The sequence below is a fragment of the Capricornis sumatraensis genome, chromosome 2, assembly GCF_032405125.1.
Source record: "Capricornis sumatraensis isolate serow.1 chromosome 2, serow.2, whole genome shotgun sequence".
Lineage (NCBI taxonomy): Eukaryota > Metazoa > Chordata > Mammalia > Artiodactyla > Bovidae > Capricornis > Capricornis sumatraensis.
In genome coordinates, this window is record NC_091070.1 from 187265724 (window position 1) to 187284511 (window position 18788).

Genomic DNA, 18788 nt, shown 5'->3' on the forward strand with positions numbered 1-18788 from the left:
CACCTGAGCCAACCATCAAATTCTGCAGACAAACTGAGTTCCAGGAGACCCAAAGTTATCTGATTGGACCAGACACATCTTCCCAGTTTCAAACCATGACACCTTATGTACCTAATGATGTGGGTCCTGGCCATTGCCAAGGTCTCAGAGCTCTTACAGTATCATGGACTCCAAGACCAAGTATGCATACCTTCATCAGACTGACAGAAATTTAGAGGCTACCCAGAATCACACAGGTACAGTATACTCAGAAGGCCCAATAATGAGATTCATAGGAGTCCACCTACAGTGACAGCCACCCTGGACAGCAAACTACAATGTACTAGTTCCACCCTCAGAGTGAGACGCTTCTGAAATTCTGTCCTAGTACCTGGAAAATGAGGTCTCTATTCATTAGCATTCTTATAGTTCCAAACATTGTTTAGCAAAGAATATACCACCATAGGGCTTCCCTGCTAGCCAGCTGGTAAAGAATCCGCCTGCAATGCAGGAGAATCTGGTTCGATTCCTGGGTTGGGAAGACCCGTTGGAGAAGGGAAAGGTGACCCACTCCAGTATTCTTGGGCTTTCCTGGTGGCTCAGATGGTAAAGAATCCGCCTGCAATGCAGGAGAATCTGGTTCGATTCCTGGGTTGGGAAGATCCCCTGGAGGAGGAGGGCATGGCAAGGGCATTCTTGCTTGAGAATCCCCATGGACCAAGAAGCCTGGCAGGCTACAGTCCATGGGGTCCCAAAGAGTTGGACATGACTGAGCGACTAAGCATAGCACAGCACATACCATCATACTGTTTTTAAATGAGGTATCCCATCCCAAGATTGCTGTATTCTAAAAGTGATACTAGGTCTCAGAGAAGACTGTTAAGTAAAGGAAATGCTACAGAGCATTTAGGAAACTTACAGTGATACTGGCCATTATCTTCCAGGTGTAAGCACTCACATCTAGGGCTGTGTGGGTGTGGGTGTGGGTGTGGGTGTGGGTGTGGGTGTGGGTGTGTGTAGGGGTGTGGGTGTGTGTAGGGGTGTGTGTGTGTGTGTGTGTAGGGGTGTGTGTGTGTAGGGGGTGTGTGGATGTGTGTGTGTGTATAGGGGTGTGTGTGTGTGTGTGTAGGGGTATGTGTAGGGGTGTGTGTGTGTGTGTATGTGTATAGGGGTGTGTGGGTGTGTGTGGATGTGTGTAGGGGTGTGTATGTGTAGGGGTGGGTGTGTGTGTACGGGGGATGTGGGTGTGTAGGGGTGTGTGTGTGTAGGGGGTGTGTGGGTGTGTAGGGATGTGTGTGTAGGGGGTGTGTGGGTGTGTGTGTAGGGGGGTGTGGGGTGTGTGTAGGGGTGTGTGTGTATGTAGGGGGGTGTGTATGTAGGGCTGTGTATGTGTAGGGGTGTGTGTATGTGTGTGTGTAGGGGTGTGTATGTGTAGGGGTGTGTGTATGTGTGTGTGTAGGGGTGTGTATGTGTAGGGGTGTGTGTATGTGTGTGTGTAGGGGTGTGTGTATGTGTGTGTGTAGGGGTGTGTATGTGTAGGGGTGTGTGTATGTGTGTGTGTATGGGTGTGTGTGTGTAGGGGTGTGTGTGTAGGGGTATGTGTGTAGAGGTGTGTGTGTGTGTAGAGGTGTGTGTGTGTAGAGGTGTGTGTGTGTGTGTGTAGGGGTGTGTATGTGTAGGAGTGTGTGGGTGTGTGGGGGGTGTGTGTGTGTGTATAGGGGTGTGTGTGTATAGGGTGCGTGTGTGTGTGTGTAGGGGTGGGTGTGTGTGTGTGTGTGTGTGTGGGTGTGTGTGTGTAGGGGTGTGAGTGTGATGGACTATTACTCAGCCAAAGAAAGAATGAAATACTGCCATTTGCAGCAACACAGACCCAGAGATTATCATACTAAGTGAAATAAGCCAGACAGAAAAAGACAAATATCATATGATATCACTTATATGTGGAATTTCACTGAAAAAAGATACAAATGAAATTATTGACAAAACAGAAATAGACCTACAGACATAGAAAACAAACTTAGGGTTACCAAAGGAGAAAGGGGAAGGAGAAGGACAAATTAGAGGATTTTTATGGGATTTATTAATCCCATAAAATATGGGATTAACATATACACACTACTATACAGAAAATAGATAGCCAACAAAAACCTACTGTACAGTACAAAGAACTGTACTCAATATTCTGTAATAACCTAAGGGAATATATATATATGTCTGAATCACTGTGGTATACACCTGAAACTGAAAGAACATTGTAAATCAACTGTACTTCAACATATATACGTCACTTCAGTCGTGCCTGACTCTTTGCAAACCTATGGACCGTAGCCTGCCAGGTCCCTCTGTCCATGGGATTCTCCAGGCAAGAATACTGGGGTGTGTTACCATGCCCTTCTCCACAGGATTTTTCAGACCCAGGGATCAAACCCATGTCTCTTATGTCTCCTGCATTGGCAGGTGGATTCTTTATCCCTAGCACCACCTGGGAAGCCCCCACTCCCCATACATACAAACATATATATATATATATATATATATTTTTTTTTTTTTTTAAAGACCTGATACCAGTGCCTTGATATCTAGACACACAGCAAGTATTCAATAAAAACTGGCTGTTATTATTTTTTTAAGTTATGGAAACTAAGTAAATTCAAATTAGTGGTTCTTAATGAAGGGTGAACATCATAACCACCCAAGGTCACATATTTTTACCTCCTTTGTCCCAAAGGACAAAGGTAGGGACCCTTAACCTTTTCTACAGAGATTTGCTTTACTGATGACAAATGAAAGAAGAAATCCTTCCCCAGGATTTCACTCAACATAGTAGATAAAGAAGGACTGTCACTGACCCCATAGTTAAGAAATACTGCAGGCAGCAGCAGGACTCCCAGGCTCTGGGGGTCTGTATCTCAATTCTGATGCTTTTGGTAGGTGTGGATGAGAAGCAATGATAGGAACACTGCATTCCCCTCCCGCTCCAACAAGCCTGGGTATATTCAATTCTCTCCTGCCCTCCCTGGACTTGCAGCCTCTGAACACTGACAGCCTGTGGTTTCCTGGCATCTGCTCATTTTTTCACACCCACAATAGCTCCTAGAGCTTTGGTGATGCTCTCACACTCCCTGACTCACGGCACCTGGATCACATCCATAGGAAGGCTAGACAAAAGCTGCAAATGGGGGGAGACAGGCTGCCCAACAGATTATTGTTTCTAAATGGCCCATTGTCCACACCCCACCTGGAAGCTGTTTAACTAAATTTAGCTTCACCTGAAAAGTTAAAACCAAAAATAAAGACTAAAGAGAAAGAAAAATGAAAGTAGAAACTTGTGTGCACTTTCTGTACAGGTTTCACCACAGTGCTCCATTTTCTCCCTAAAACAAGCCATGAAGTTTTTGTCCCTCTTTAACCAAAAAAGGAGAAGGAGCTGGCAACCCACTCCAGTATTCTTGCCTGGAGAGTTCTGTGGACGGAGGAGCCTGGTGGGCTGCCGTCTATGGGGTCACACGGAGTCGGACACGACTGAAATGACTTAGCAGCAGCAGCAGCAGCACCAACCAAAAAGGGAACCTGGGACTAAGAAGAATTACATAACTTATCCAAGTTCATCCAGCTGATCAATGGCAGAGCAAAACTTAGAGCTAAGGAGTATTTGGCTCCAGCCTTTACATGAATTTGTACAGTTTAAATAAATGTGTACCTACCTACTACTGTTAGACAAGACAGAGAAGGCCTCTTAGGTGGTCTATTAATATATACAAAAAAAATAAGTGAATGAATGGACAGATGAAGGAAATTGTAAGCTAAGGTTGTTTCAGACTTATATCACCTCCTCTATGACCTCTACCATGCTGACCCTTCTCTCTGTCACTATCATAGAAGGCTTATAAATCAGAATCTGGGATATCAATTAATATTTATGCAGAAATTACAATTTGTGATTATCTTTTTACTTGCTCAGCATTAATTCTCCCTCTTTCTTTAGTAGTAAGAGAAACAATTTCACTTGTCACAAGGCATTCAACTTTATCTGGCTCCAGTCTAGCTGCATGCGAGCATAAACCAATGATATGCAAGCAAAAGTATTATGCAGATCTTCAAAGAACGCTCTTTAAAAAGGCTGACTCAGGTGTGTACATCCTTTTTATGCACCTCCAACCTTCTTTCAGCAATGCGTGAACCGTGAACTTCCAGATGTTCAAGCTGGTTTTAGAAAAGGCAAAGGAACCAGAGATCAAATTGCCAACATCCGCTGGATCATCGAAAAAGTAAGGGAGTTCCAGAAAAACATCGATTTCTGCTTTGTTGACTATGCCAAAGACTTTGACTGTGTGGATCACAATAAACTGTGGAAAATTCTGAAAGAGATGGCAATACCAGATCACCTGACCTGTCTCTTGAGAAACCTATATGCAAGTCAGGAAGCAACAGTTAGAACTGGACATGGAACAACAGACCGGTTCCAAAGAGGAAAAGGAGTACATCAAGGCTATGTATTATCAGCCGCCTTATTTAACTTATATGCAGAGTACATCATGAGAAACTCTGGGCTAGAAGAAGCACAAGCTGGAACCAAGATTTCTGGGAGAAATATCAATAACCTCAGATATGCAGATGACACCACCCTTATGGCAGAAAGTGAAGAGGAACTAAAAAGCCTCTTGATGAAAGTGAAAGAGGAGAGTGAAAAAGTTGGCTTAAAGCTCAACATTCAGAAAACTAAGATCATGGCATCTGGTCCCATCACTTCATGGGAAATAGATGGGGAAACAGTAAAAACAGGGTCAGACTTTATTTTGGGGGGCTCCAAAATCACTGCAGATAGTGACTGCAGCCATGAAATTAAAAGATGCTTTCTCCTTGGAAGGAAAGTTATGACCAACCTAGATGGGATATTCAAAAGCAGAGACATTACTTTGGCAACAAAGGTCTGCCTAGTCAAGGCTATGGTTTTTCCTGTGGTCATGTATGGAAGTGAGAGTTGGACTGTGAAGAAAGCTGAGCACCGAAGAATTGATGCTTTTGAACTGTGGTGTTGGAGAAGACTCTTGAGAGTCCTTTGGACTGCAAAGAGATCCAACCAGTCCATTCTAAAAGAGATCAATCCTGGGTGTTCTTCGGAAGGAATGATGCTAAAGCTGAAACTCCAGTACTTTGGCCACCTCATGCAAAGAGTTGACTCATTGGAAAAGACTCTGAAGATGGGAGGGGTTGGGGGCAGGAGGAGAAGGGGACGACCGAGGATGAGATGGCTGGATGGCATCACCAACTCAATGTACATGAATCTGAGTGAATTCCAGGAGTTGGTGATGGACAGGGAGGCCTGGCATGCTGCAATTCATGGGGTCGCAAAGAGTTGGACATGACTGAGTGATTGAACTGAACTGAACTGAACTGAACCTTCTTTCTTCCTGATACATGAAATGTGGGCTTAAAAGTCTCTACTCCAGCAGCCATTTTGAGGTCTCAAAGTCATGAGATGTCTTTGAGGACAGAAGTCAGGCCCAAAAATAGTGAAGTAAAAATGCCAAAACAGTTAGTGTCCTTGATGATTTCATGGGACTTTCAAAGTAGCCCAAGACTATACATCTGGATATATTTACAGAAGAGAATGAACACTTATGTGTTCAAACCACTGTGATTTTAAACTTTCTATTATTTCTATTACTCATCAGTGAAGAGATAAGGATCATGTTTCCTCTGTAAGAGTGAGAGAACTCTTTTTTTTCCCAAAAAAATAAGGATAAAGGAAATCTAATATTTACAGGCCATTTCTCTGCACTATTATAAAGATACTGAAAAATAAGCTGATACAAAAGGATGGCTGAATAATTTTTCATAGAACCTAGAAGAAATGTTTTATACTGTTGTTCTGAGAACACAACCATAAAACAATGCAAATCAAGGAGTTTTTGCATCAATCGTATCAGAAATAAATGATATTTTCCCCAGAATTCTTTAATTTTATGATACTACCTCTACAATCCTTGTTAAGTTTCAACCAAGTTATGGCCAAAAAAATGTTACCTCTAAAATGACCTAAATCCAATAAGTTTTCCTTTAATTCAATATATTGCTAACCAAAAAAAAAAAAAATCAAGTCATTAACAACAATGAGAATCCATTTCGCATTTATGAGAGTAGCTATAATTAAAAAAAACACAAAAACAAATGTTGGTGAAGATGTAGAGAAATCAGAATCCTTATACGTTGCTGGTAGGAATACTGAATGATGCAATTGCTATGGAAAAGTTCAGTGGGTCCTCAGAAAGCTAAACAAGGGATTGCCATGTGACCCAGCAATTAAACTCCTAGTTAAATACCAAAAGGAACTGAAAGAAGAGACTCAAAAATATATACCAATATTCCTGGTAGCATTATTCATTATAGCCAAAAGGAAGAAACGACCCAATTATCCATCAAGGGTCCACCAACAGATTAATGGAAAAGCAAAATGCAGTGCATGTATATAATGGAATATCATTCAGCCATAAAAAGGAAGGAAATTCTTATACATTACAACATGGATGAATACTGAAAGCATTATTGATAAGCCAGACATAGAAAATCCTACTTACATGAGATTTCTATAATAGGCAAATTCATAAAGACAGAAAGTAGGTTGGACATTAACAAGGAGAGAGGGAAGGAATGAACTGGGAGCTGTTACTTAATGGTTAGAATTTGTATTTGAGTAACAAGTTCTGGAGATAGTGGTAACAGCTGTTCAACACCATGAATGTAATTAATGCTATTGAACTGTATACTTAAAATGGCTTAAATGGTATATTGTATGCTGTAAATATTTAGCTATTATAACTCATAAAATAATCTATCAAAAGCACTGGCCTATATAAATGGGTGACTTGTACAGTATTTCACAATACAGTTTTTTTTTAATCAAATCTTATCTTAGATATGCAATGAGAGAGCTGATCAGGACATGAAGTACTAAGGAAGGGATGTGGACAGCAGGCACGTCACCAGAGGCAGCTATTATCATAGAAGTCTCTCCCTCCTTCCTCCCACACTGCTGTCTTGGACCCTGGGGAGCATGCGATGGCTACCCACTGGCTCTCCACACTGAGAGCAACACCAGAAGAAGCAGAGCTGACTTTGCACCCCAGCCCCCAACTTAATTTTCTCCAAGAGGGTAAGGGAAATGCATCTGACTGTTGTGATACTGGAATATATTAAGCCATGTTTTAAGGGGTCACTGCGTTAAAGATGCCATTCTTAGATAACATGGAGCCCACAACGTTGCTGTCTATGACCAGGTGCAACCAGGGTGCCTTGGCTTCAAGAAAGCACACCTGAGCAGCATCTGCATTCATGTTGCTGACTCAGTTACTTGACTTGATGGCAATTGGTTGGCATACCAGGCCAGCCTTCCTCCATATAAGTACACATACACCTGCATATGTGGTTGCTGCTTTAGCCTCACTTCCGAGTTGCTTTATCCATCCAGTATACTAGAAGCTCTACATATTAGAAGTTAATGAGTATTTTCTAAAATTACGAGGTAGGTGTTCATTGTTCATTTAGCTAATATGCTCTTTATGTAGTCTCTATCAGTCAGAACCCCAACGGTAAGGAAAGGTGAGTGGTACTTTGAACACTTAACCAATAGGTATGTGCATGTAAGTTACTCCATCATGTCTGACTCTTTACGACTCTAAGGACTGTAGCCCACCAGGGTCCTCTGTCCATGGAATTCTCCAGACAAGAAATGAGAGTAGGTTGCCATTCCCTTCTACAGGGGATCTTCCCTACTGGGAGATTAAACCAGGGTCTCCCACATTACAGGCAGATTCTTTACTGTCTGAGCCACCAGAAAAGCCCCAACCAAAGGGTACCTGTTGGGAATGCACATAGTGAGTCTGTTAGTGTTAGTCACTCAGTTGTGTCCGACTCTTGTGACCCCACGGACTATAGCCTGCTAGGCTCCTCTGTAAGGAATCCTCCAGGCAAGATTACTAGAGTGGGTTGCCATTTCCTACTCCAGGGGATCTTCCTAACCCAGGGATGGAACCCTGGTCCCCTTCATTGCAGGCAGATTCATTACCATCTGAGCCATTAGGGAAGCATTGGCAGGCAGGTTCTTTACCACTAGCACCACCTGGAAGGCCCAAAATAGTGAGGATTAATGCTAATTGTCCTAAGTGTGATTAACAGCACTGTGTTTAGATAGGAGGACAGTACTCTTGGGGACCACACGCAGAATTTATGAAGAAAAATATGGTATTTGGAATTCATTTATAAATGGCTTAGCAAAATAAACACATATTTGCATGTCAGAGCACTTTTGAGCACAATGTAACAAAAACATTAACTGGTGAATGTAGTTTATTGTAAAGATATGGTGTTCCATATATCATTCTCTCAACTTTTCTGTAGCTTTAAATTTGTTTCAAAAATAATACCTTGGGGAAATACTAAAACAAACAAACAAAAAAAAGAATGTTCAACAATATTTAAGAAAACACTGAAATCCAATATTAATATTAGTAGTTGACATAAATAGGTAATTGATACTTATAATACTAAGTTATTGATGTTAATTGGCATAACTTAATAGAATAAGTAGTTAATAAATATATGAAAAATAAATACATTTAATAATATAAATACACATTAAAATAAGCAATCATTTTAAGGTTAAATATTGACAGAGACATATCATATAGATATAGGATAGAATATTAAACAGGTATCAAAAACATGTTTTCAGATAATATCTATTGATATGGAAAATACAATAATGAGTAAAATAAATTGTGCAAGGCAGATTTATAATTTAATAAATGAAACAGTAATAACAGTCTAAATAATTTTACTAAATTTTTGAAATCTTGGAGATTATAGTTGGAAAATGACTATAGATGTGGATCAATAACCTGCCAGAATCTTCTCCTAACAGATTAGCAAATAACCATAAGGAAAATAACAATATTTAATATCCCTCAACCCCAAACATAGAGAACCATGCAAATCCAGACAATAAATGCAATTTTAGAAAGATTACAGTTCTAAAGAACATAAATTCATCTCTTAAAGTAGAAAATATTTACCGACAACCTTCACAGAATTTTACATTGTAGTAGGCAAGAGTCGGACATGACTGAGCGACTGATCTGAACTGAACTGAGAGGGGAGAGAAGTAATTATAACATATACAAAATGTAAGGAAAAATAAACCTGAGATTCTAGAAGCTTAGTCCTGGTTTCCCACATGCCATAGAAAAGTCTCAGAAATTCTAACATATAACTTCTAAAGCAAACTAACCAAACAGTCTCTTGTGCATAAGGAACCTGGTCATCATTTCTTTTAGTCCTAAGCAATGAAAACAAATGAATTGAGGATAAATCTCCTATGAAAATTCAAAGTAATTTATGTAGATAGCTCTATCCTTAAGAAAATTGAGCATAATTCCTTTCTACTCCTTGCTGTGAACTGTGAATGGTGATTTCTTTCCAAAAAGTACAAGATAGGAAGAGGAAAGGAGTAACTTTACATTGGAGAAACCTGGCAAACGATACCTCACCACAAGATCAAGGTCAACATCAACACTGATATCATACTAACAGTACGTACCCTTGATATATGATGTGATATGATATATGATATGACATGACAGGATATGATAATAACAGTACTCAACAGAAAATGGCACTGTAGTCTTCCAAAAACATACTACTCATGTCTCATCAGGAGATAAACATCAAACAAATTACAGTAGAGGGACATGCTATATTATATATAACCACTCTTGGAAACCATCAAGGGCATCAAAAACAGAGAAAGTGGAGAAATTGTCAAAGTCACGAAGAGATTAAGGAGATATGATTACATGTATGTGGTATCCAAAATCGGATCTTGGAATTAAAAGAAGAAAGCCCATTAGGTAAAAGCTAAAACATATGACTAGGTACAGAATTTAGTTAATAATAATATGGCAACACTGGTTCATCAACTGTTTATGAATGTATCACACTAACATACGATGTTAATAATAAGGGAAACTGGGTGTCAAGTATATCGGAACCCTCATACTATCTTCACAAATTTCCTGTAAATCTAGAATTAGTTTAACATAAAGCCTACTTAAAATTATAATCGGATTTAAAAGGACATACTTTTAGACAGTATATAAGTATTTCTAATCCCTGATAATCCAGGAGGAACTTCTCTCAGATCCCAGTGTTAGAAGCAGCTCTACTCCTGAACAGCAGCTGGGTTCTCATCAGTTCACTCAGTTCATCTTGATTATATTCTCAATTTTTCTTTGGTGACTAAGAAGTTTGCAAACATATCTGTTGGTAATTAAGAAGAACCATATAGTTCTTATGACATTCTTAACTTTATGTTCAGTTCAGTCGCTCAGTCGTGTCTGACTCTTTGCGACCCCATGAATCGCAGCAAGCCAGGCCTCCCTGTTCATCACCATCTCCCAGAGTTCACTCAGACTCACGTCCATTGAGTCCGTGATGCCATCCAGCCATCTCATCCTCTGTCGTCCCCTTCTCCTCCTGCCCCCAATCCCTCCCAGCATCAGAGTCTTTTCCAATGAGTCAACTCTTCTCATGAGGTGGCCAAAGTACTGGAGCTTCAGCTTTAGCATCAGTCCTTCCAAAGAAATTCCAGGGTTGATCTCCTTCAGAATAGACTGGTTGGATCTACTTGCAGTCCAAGGGACTCTCAAGAGTCTTCTCCAACACCACAGTTCAAAAGCATCATTCTTCGGCGCTCGGCCTTCTTCACAGTCCAACTCTCACATCCATACATGACCACTGGGAAAACCATAGCCTTGACTAGATGGACCTTAGTCGGCAAAGTAATATCTCTGCTTTTGAATATACTATTGAGGTTGGTCATAACTTTTCTTCCAAGGAGTAAGCATCTTTTAATTTCATGGCTGCAATCACCATCTGCAGTGATTTTGGAGCTCAAAAAAAAAAATAAAGTCTGACCCTGTTTCTACTGTTTCCCCATCTATTTCCCATGAAGTGATGGGACCAGATGCCATGATCTTCGTTTTCTGAATGTTGAGCTTTAAGTCAACTTTTTCGCTCTTCTCTTTTACTTTCATCAAGAGGCTTTTTAGCTCCTCTTGGGCTTCCCTGGTGGCTCAGAGGTTAAAGCGTTTGCCTGCAATGCAGGAGACTTGGGTTTAACCCCTGGATCAGGAAGATCCTCTGGAGAAGGAAATGGCAACCCACTCCAGTATTCTTGCCTGGAAAATCCCATGGATGGAGGAGCCTGGTGGGCTACAGTCCACAGGGTCTCTAAGAGTCGGACACGATTGAGTGACTTCACTTTTCTCTCACTTTCACTTTCTGCTATAAGAGTGGTGTCATCTGCATATCTGGGGTTATTGATATTTCTCCCAGCAATCTTGATTCCAGCTTGTGTTTCTTCCAGTCCAGCGTTTCTCATGATGTACTCTGCATAGAAGTTAAATAAGCAGGGTGACAATATACAGCCTTGACATACTCCTTTTCCTTTTTGGAACCAGTCTGTTGTTCCATGTCCAGTTCTAACTGTTGCTTCCTGACCATGCATACAGATTTCTCAAGAGGCAGGTTAGGTGGTCTGGTATTTTCATCTCTTTCAGAATTTTCCACAGTTTATTGTGATCCACACAGTCAAAGGCTTTGGCATAGTCAATAAGGCAGAAATAGATGTTTTTCTGGTCTATTAATATTTCACTCCATTGTGATTTCATTCCATTTTTCACATCTTTATCACTGTTTTCATCTTCTATTACTAGTCACTTCAAATCTCATTAGGGATATTTATATGTATATATGGTTTTGTCTGATTACACAAAATTTTATTATACAAATTTCTGACTTCCCATTTCTCATGTTACCAAAATGCTGGACTATTAGCCACTAAAGGCTGCTGCTGCTGCTGCTAAGTCACTTCAGTAGCAACCGACTCTATGTAACCCCAAAAATGGAGGCCCACCAGGCTCCTCTGTCCCTGGGATTCTCCAGGCAAGAACACTGGAGTGGGTTGACATTTCCTTCTCCAATGCATGAAAGTGAAAAGTGAAAGTGAAGTCGCTCAGTCGTGTCCGACTCTTAACGACCGCATGGACTGCAGCCCACCAGGCTCCTCCATCCATGGGAGTTTCCAGGCAAGAGGACTGGTGTCGGTCGCCAGTGCCTTCTCTGTACTAAAGACTATGATGTGTCAAATTACTAAAACATGGAGCTTCAGTTCTTGAATGGTAAAATGGTGACACCATAACCTGTTCTACCTGATGTTTAGGAAGACTAATGGGGTTCACACTTGTTAAAATATTAGCTCAGATACAGAGAATCCACTCAGTAAATGATGATGATGACTATATAAATTCAGTCACTTCAGTTCAGTCCCTAAGTCGTGTCCAACTCTGCAACCCCATGAACACAGCATGCCAGGCCTCCCTGTGCATCACCATCTCCCAGAGTTCCCCCAAACTCACGTTCATCGAGTCAGTGATGCCATCCAGCCATCTCATCCTCGGTCGTCCCCTTCTCCTCCTGCCCCTAATCTGTCCTAGCATCAGCGCCTTTTCCAATGAGTAAACTCTTCGCATGAGGTGGCCAAAGCACTGGAGTTTCAGCTTTAGCATCAGTACTTCCAGTGAACACCCACGACTGATCTCCTTTAGAATGGACTACTTGGATATCCTTGCAGTCCAAGGGACTCTCAAGAGTCTTCTCCAAAACCACAGTTCAAAAACATCATTCTTCGGTGCTTAGCTTTTTTCACAGTTCAACTCTCACATCCATATATGACCACTGGAAAAACCATAGCCTTGACTAGACGGACCTTAGTCGGCAAAGTAATGTCTCTGCTTTTTAATATGCCATCTAGGTTGGTCATAACTTTCCTTCCAAGGAGTAAGCATCTTTTAATTTCATGGCTGCAGTCACCATCTGCAGTGATTTTGGAGCCCAGGAAAATAAAGTCTGATCCTGTTTCCACTCTTTCTCCATCTATTTCCCATGAAGTGATGGGACCAGATGCCATGATCTTAGTTTTCCGAATGTTGAGTTTTAAGCCAACTTTTTCATTCTCCTCTTTCACTTTCATCAAGAGGCTTTTTAGTTCCTCTTCACTTTCTGCCATAAGGGTGGTGTCATCTGCATATCTGAGGTTATTGATATTTCTCCCAGCAATCTTGATTCCAGCTTGTGATTCTTCCAGCCAAGCGATTCTCATGATGTACTCTGCATATAAGTTAAATAAGTAGGGTGACAATATACAGCCTTGACATACTCCTTTTCCTTTTTGGAACCAGTCTGTTGTTCCATGTCCAGCTCTAACTGTTGCTTCCTGACCTGCATATAGGTTTCTCAAGAGGCAGGTCAGGTGGTCTGGTATTGCCATCTCTTCCAGAATTTTCCACAGTTTATTGTGATCCACACAGTCAAAGGCTTTGGCATAGTCAATAAAGCAGAAATAGATGTTTTTATGAAACTCTCTTGCTCTTTTGATGATCCAGCAGATATTGGCAATTTGATCTCTGGTTCCTCTGCCTTTTCTAAAACCAGCTTGAACATCTGGAAGTTCTCGGTTCACATATTACTGAAGCCTGGCTTGGAGAATTTTGAGCATTACTTTACTAGCATGTGAGATGAGTGCAATTGTGCGGTAGTTTGAGCATTCTTTGGCCTTGCCTTTTTTTGGGATTGGAATGAAAACTGACCTTTTCCAGTCTTGTGGCCACTGCTGAGTTTTCCAAATTTGCTGGCATATTGAGTGCAGCACTTTCACAGCATCATCATTTAGGATTTGAAACAGCTCAAGTGGAATTCCATCACCTCCACTAGCTTTGTTCGTAGTGATGCTTTCTAAGGCCCACTTGACTTCACATTCCAGGATGTCTGACTCTAGGTGAGTGATCACACCATCGTGATTATCTGGGTCGTGAAGATCTTTTTTTGTAAAGTTCTTCTTTCTGTGTATTCTTGCTACCTCTTCTTAATATCTTTGGCTTCTCTTAGGTCCATAACATTTCTGTCCTATATCGAGCCCATCTTTGCATGAAATGTTCCTTTGGTATCTCTAACTTTCTCGAAGAGATTTCTAGTCTTTCCCATTTCTTTGCATTGATTGCCGAGGAAGGCTTTCTTATCTCTTGCTATTCTTTGGAACTCTGCATTCAGATGCTTGTATCTTTCCTTTTCTCCTTTGCTTTTTGCTTCTCTTCTTTTCACAGCTGTTTGTAAGGCCTCCCCAGACAGCCATTTTGCTTTTTCGCATTTCTTTTCCATGGGGATGGTCTTGATCCCTGTCTCCTGTACAACGTCACAAACCTCATTCCATAGTTCATCAGGCACTCTATGAGATCCAATCCCTTAAATCTATTTCTCACTTCCACTGTATAATCATAAGAGATCTGATTTAGGTCATACCTGAATGGTCTAGTGGTTTTCCCTACTTTCTTCAATTTCAGTCTGAATTTGGCAATAAGGAGTTCATGATCTGAGCCACAGTCAGCTCCTGGTCTTGTTTGTGCTGACTGTATAGCACTGCTCCATCTTTGGCTGCAAAGAATATAATCAATCTGATTTTGGTGTTGATCATCTGGTGATGTCTGTGTGTAGAGTCTTCCCTTGTGTTATATAAATTACTATTAATAGAAATAGCGATAATTATTTTCATTGATATAATGAAAAGAATGGGCTTCCCTGGTGGCTCAGTGGTGAAGAAGCCACTTGCCAATGCAGGAGGCGCAGGAGACACAGGTTTGATACCTGGGTTGGGACGATCCCCTGGAGAAGTGAATGGCAACCTATCCAGTATTCGAATTAGAAAATTCCATGCACAGAGGAGCCTGGTAGGCTACAGACCATGGGGTCGCAAAAGAGACACAACTTAGCAACCCGAACAACAATGCTGAAAAGACTGGAACTGAATTACAAATTAACCAAAGGCCAAAGTGATGATTTTCTCAGTGACCCAGATAAACAAGAGTAGCTGCCATATTTTGGAGGATAAGATCAATAAATAAAGGGTGAAGGGCAAACGAGAAGAGAGAAAAACAGATAAGAGGAGGAAGAAGAAGACTTCTTACACAGTCACTGCCAAAAACAAGTCTGAAGGCTTAAGACAAGGTGAAATCTGATCACTTTTTAGCTATGACTCCACTAGAATAATAAAAAATAAAAGAAAAAAAAAAAACACCCTCTAGCCTTTTTGGCACCCAATTACCCAAAAGCTCCCAAAACAATCACAATAAGAGCCAGATAAACACCAAATCTGACACTTTCATTGGCACAGAGGGTGCCAAGTTCATTTTCCACTGCCCAAAGTTTGTTTGGCATTGGTATATTCAAACACAGATCCTCATCTTCCTTATTCTAGAAGATGGACAGACAATGGGGAATTTTCATTACAAGAACTGTGAGTTCTTTAAATCCTACGTGCTACACATTTTAGCCACAGTACCTCTGACTCTGATCGGATGTCCAGATGAGGACCTGAATTTGAGTTGGGGGGATTAGTAGTAATTTCCTCCAGTTTCTCACAGACAGTACGTGGCAGAGACACTGAACCCAGGTCCCCTGACTACAAGGGGTCCCCTCTTTCTGCTAAGCCAGAAACTTAATGCAAAGATTCCCCGCCAAAATCGATAAAGAAAACTAAATAAAATTGCTAATTCTTTCAAAAACTTTCCCAGCGCTGTGTCAGAAGTTTTTCTGTCACCTCATTCAGTCAGTCCATACAACAACTCCATGGAGTAAGTACTGTCATTCCCCCAATTATGTTTATAATTGAGAAAGCTCAGTGGTTTCCTGTTTCACCCTGCTCATGCAACTTGAAATAGCAAAGAAAGAAAGAAGAGTTTGAAGAAACAATAGTAAAGACAGATATAAGATAGACATGTGCCAGGGAGAGGGCAACTGTCTTAACAAGAGGAATGTGATGCCTAGGGTCCAAGGTCCACGGCTCAGCTTTTCAGGAGAGGGAAGCTGGAAGAGGGGCCTCTGAAGGTGCTGGCAAGTACTGGCAAAGGCCAGGGGAGGGGTCTGCAAATTCATACTAAGTAGAATGAGTCATGAGTGTCTCAGTCAAGAAAAAAATGGCAGGAATGACTGGACTAGTCAGTAAGTCATTTCTGAGCACTAATCTTTCTGCATCCTCAGGGTTTCAGATCGTCACGGGTGGGCAACAGAAGCCCCCAAGCATGTTCTGATAAGCCAACCAGAAGTTGTCCATTTTTAAATTCACCAAATTAATTTGACTCTTTAAAACACTTCTAATCCCTCACAGGAATGAACCAATTTACCATCACATATTACTTCCATGTACGCTAGGCACTGTTGTCCCAACTTACCTGACCATATAACCACCTGGGGCCCTTGTTAATCACACATATTCTCAGGTATCCCATGGAGATTCTGATTCAGCAGGTTTAAAACTGGAAGTCCTGGAGATGTGGGCTTTGAATGATCCAGCTGATTCCCATAAGCAGGGTAGTTTGGAAAGAACTATTTTAACAGGACTTTGCCAATAGGCTCGCAAGGTACATTTTATAGATAAGGGAAGAGAGATACAAACAAGGGAAGGCCACGCCCAAGGTCACCAAACTCTTGTGCGGCAGAACTGAGGATAAGTTACACTGTAACTCCACAGCATGTATGCATGCCACAGCATTTACATCTATCTGAGCCAGATCGAATTTCAAAAGCAAGCTTCCTGGTGTCTTAACACGACATCAGATGCTTGGAAATGGGGGTGTGGACAATCTAACACCATCAGAAACAAAAACAAGGGATAGTTAGGGAGCTTGGAATTGACAGTTAAAATAATCAACAAGGACCTAGTGTACAGCAGAGAAAATTCTGCTCAATGGCATGTGGTAGCCTGGATGGCAGGGGAGTTTGGGAGAAAATGGATACATGTATATGTATGGCTGAGTCACTCCGTTATACACCTGAAACTATCACAACATTATTAATCAGCTATACTCCAATACAAAATGAAAAAGCTTAAATAAAACAATAACAACAACAAAACCCAGGAAGACATCACTATACTGGACTGATTACCACCCAAGGAAAGAAAAGGAAAACTGAGGTCCTCTGCCATCTTTAGTTCCGCCTTTAAGTCCTCAAGGCTTGCAGGCTAACGGATTGTTGCTGATACCCACCCTATTAGCACTGCTTTGACTTCTAGGTCGATTTGGGTAAATTAATCAAAACACTTCCTTCACTACTGCACAAAAATAGGGGGAAAAAAACTAGAGAAAGGTCCTTCCTGAAATAACTGTGGACAATCAATATCACAACAAAAGAGGAAGGTCCAGAGGAGACATTCACCCAAACCCCCCTCCTCACTGATGGTAACAAGATGACGGTGACTAAGTGCACATTCTGGGGTCAAGTTCAGACCACTCCTCCAGAGCCCTCTCCCCAGAGAAAGGTGGGTACCTGAGGTTTGCCAAGGCCATTTTTATATGCATGTGAATCCCCTCTACTCTAGCATTTCATGAAGAGGAGGGGAAAACAATCAACAAAATGAATAAAGTGCTTGTGAGAAATATCTTCTACTTTCTGGAAGGCCCTGCTGCTGAATGAACTACTATACTCCCATCAACTCTCCACTAGGAAACTCCACATCATACCTAATGAGACAAACGGATAAGAGCACAGGGAAATGAAACTCCCCGTCCCAGCTTCTCATTAGTTAAATAAAAAGGAAAATGGAGAAGATTTAAAAGAGAGGAATTTAAGATACACCTAAATACATACACTGAAGCAGGTTTATCTGTCCTCTGGGAAATGATCTTTCTTATATGCAATTATGAGTCATTTCCAAGATAAGAAGACTCCTGCCCTTGTGCATCCCCTGAAATTTGAGGTCAAGATGACAACAGGTTTGCATGCTTTGAGAGTTCATGTCCTATCTGTCCAAATATATGCACATCCGTGCACACATCCACTCTGTTTACTGCAGCAGCTGCAACACACTGAGTATTTTTTTTTAATTGTAAGGTGTGTGCCAGATAGCACATGACTTATGTATAACATTCAAAATTTATTGAGATATACTATTGATTTCAACATACATACCTTTATCCTCTGGGATGATTCAGGTACATTGATACAAAAAGCAAAATAGCTTCATTAACACCAATCTAGTCAAAGTTAAAATCAGCTTCCTTAAAAAAATGTATCTCTTGCCTTAATTTTAGGGGCCTAAAATGTTTCTTTTCTTCATCATGTAAAAAAGTGGCTTTGGAAAAATAGTCACATTTCACAACAGACTATTCACATCTCCCTTAAATGTGTCCAATTTTAATGAATGGTCTTCACCTTGGATACACACATTCCAGGCCTCATAAAAACAATGGTGTTTGGGCATGTGCAGTGGAGGTGGAAGATGGATTCAAGATGTTTCAAGTATGCAAAATCACATGCAGATGTCCAAACAGTACATCCAGTCAAAGCGAGTTAAGAAAGCAATATATATACAGACACCCAAGAATGGATGAACACAAATAAAATCCAACTTGTAATTAACATACCGTGCTGTGACACCTGTTGCCTTCCACGATAAGAAGTCTGGGAGATCAAAGAAATGTCCCGCCTTATCCCAGCAAGTCTCTCGCAAGTTCTGCCAAATTAAATATATATTAGAATCAATTACGGGCTATTTTTTCTCCTCCTCTCCTCTCAATAATGTTTCAAAATTTTCAAAACAAAAGCATAGCCAACAATGCCCAAGAAAACATCTGTGCAGGGGCTGGGAAGTGGTGGTGGGGAGGGGAGTATACAAGCAGTACACAAGAAAGAAAAACTGGCAA

At 41.0% G+C, this 18788-nt stretch overlaps 1 protein-coding gene across 6 annotated transcripts in view; it reads right to left on the reverse strand.

The window, feature by feature from the left end:
* The window catches only part of FGGY (FGGY carbohydrate kinase domain containing), a 502857-nt gene that overhangs the window by 406247 nt on the left and 77822 nt on the right, over positions 1-18788 (reverse strand). For 5 of the 6 annotated variants that reach the window (XR_011144409.1, XM_068963998.1, XM_068963999.1 and 2 more), the window contains exon 5: positions 18510-18598. Coding sequence is in view for 5 of the 6 variants with exons in the window: in XM_068963998.1 (XP_068820099.1) it covers positions 18510-18598 (89 nt within the window). In the remaining variant the exon portion in view is untranslated. Of the gene's footprint in view, positions 1-16316; positions 16443-18509; positions 18599-18788 lie in introns of those variants that run through there. The other variant, XM_068964002.1, reaches the window with a different exon arrangement.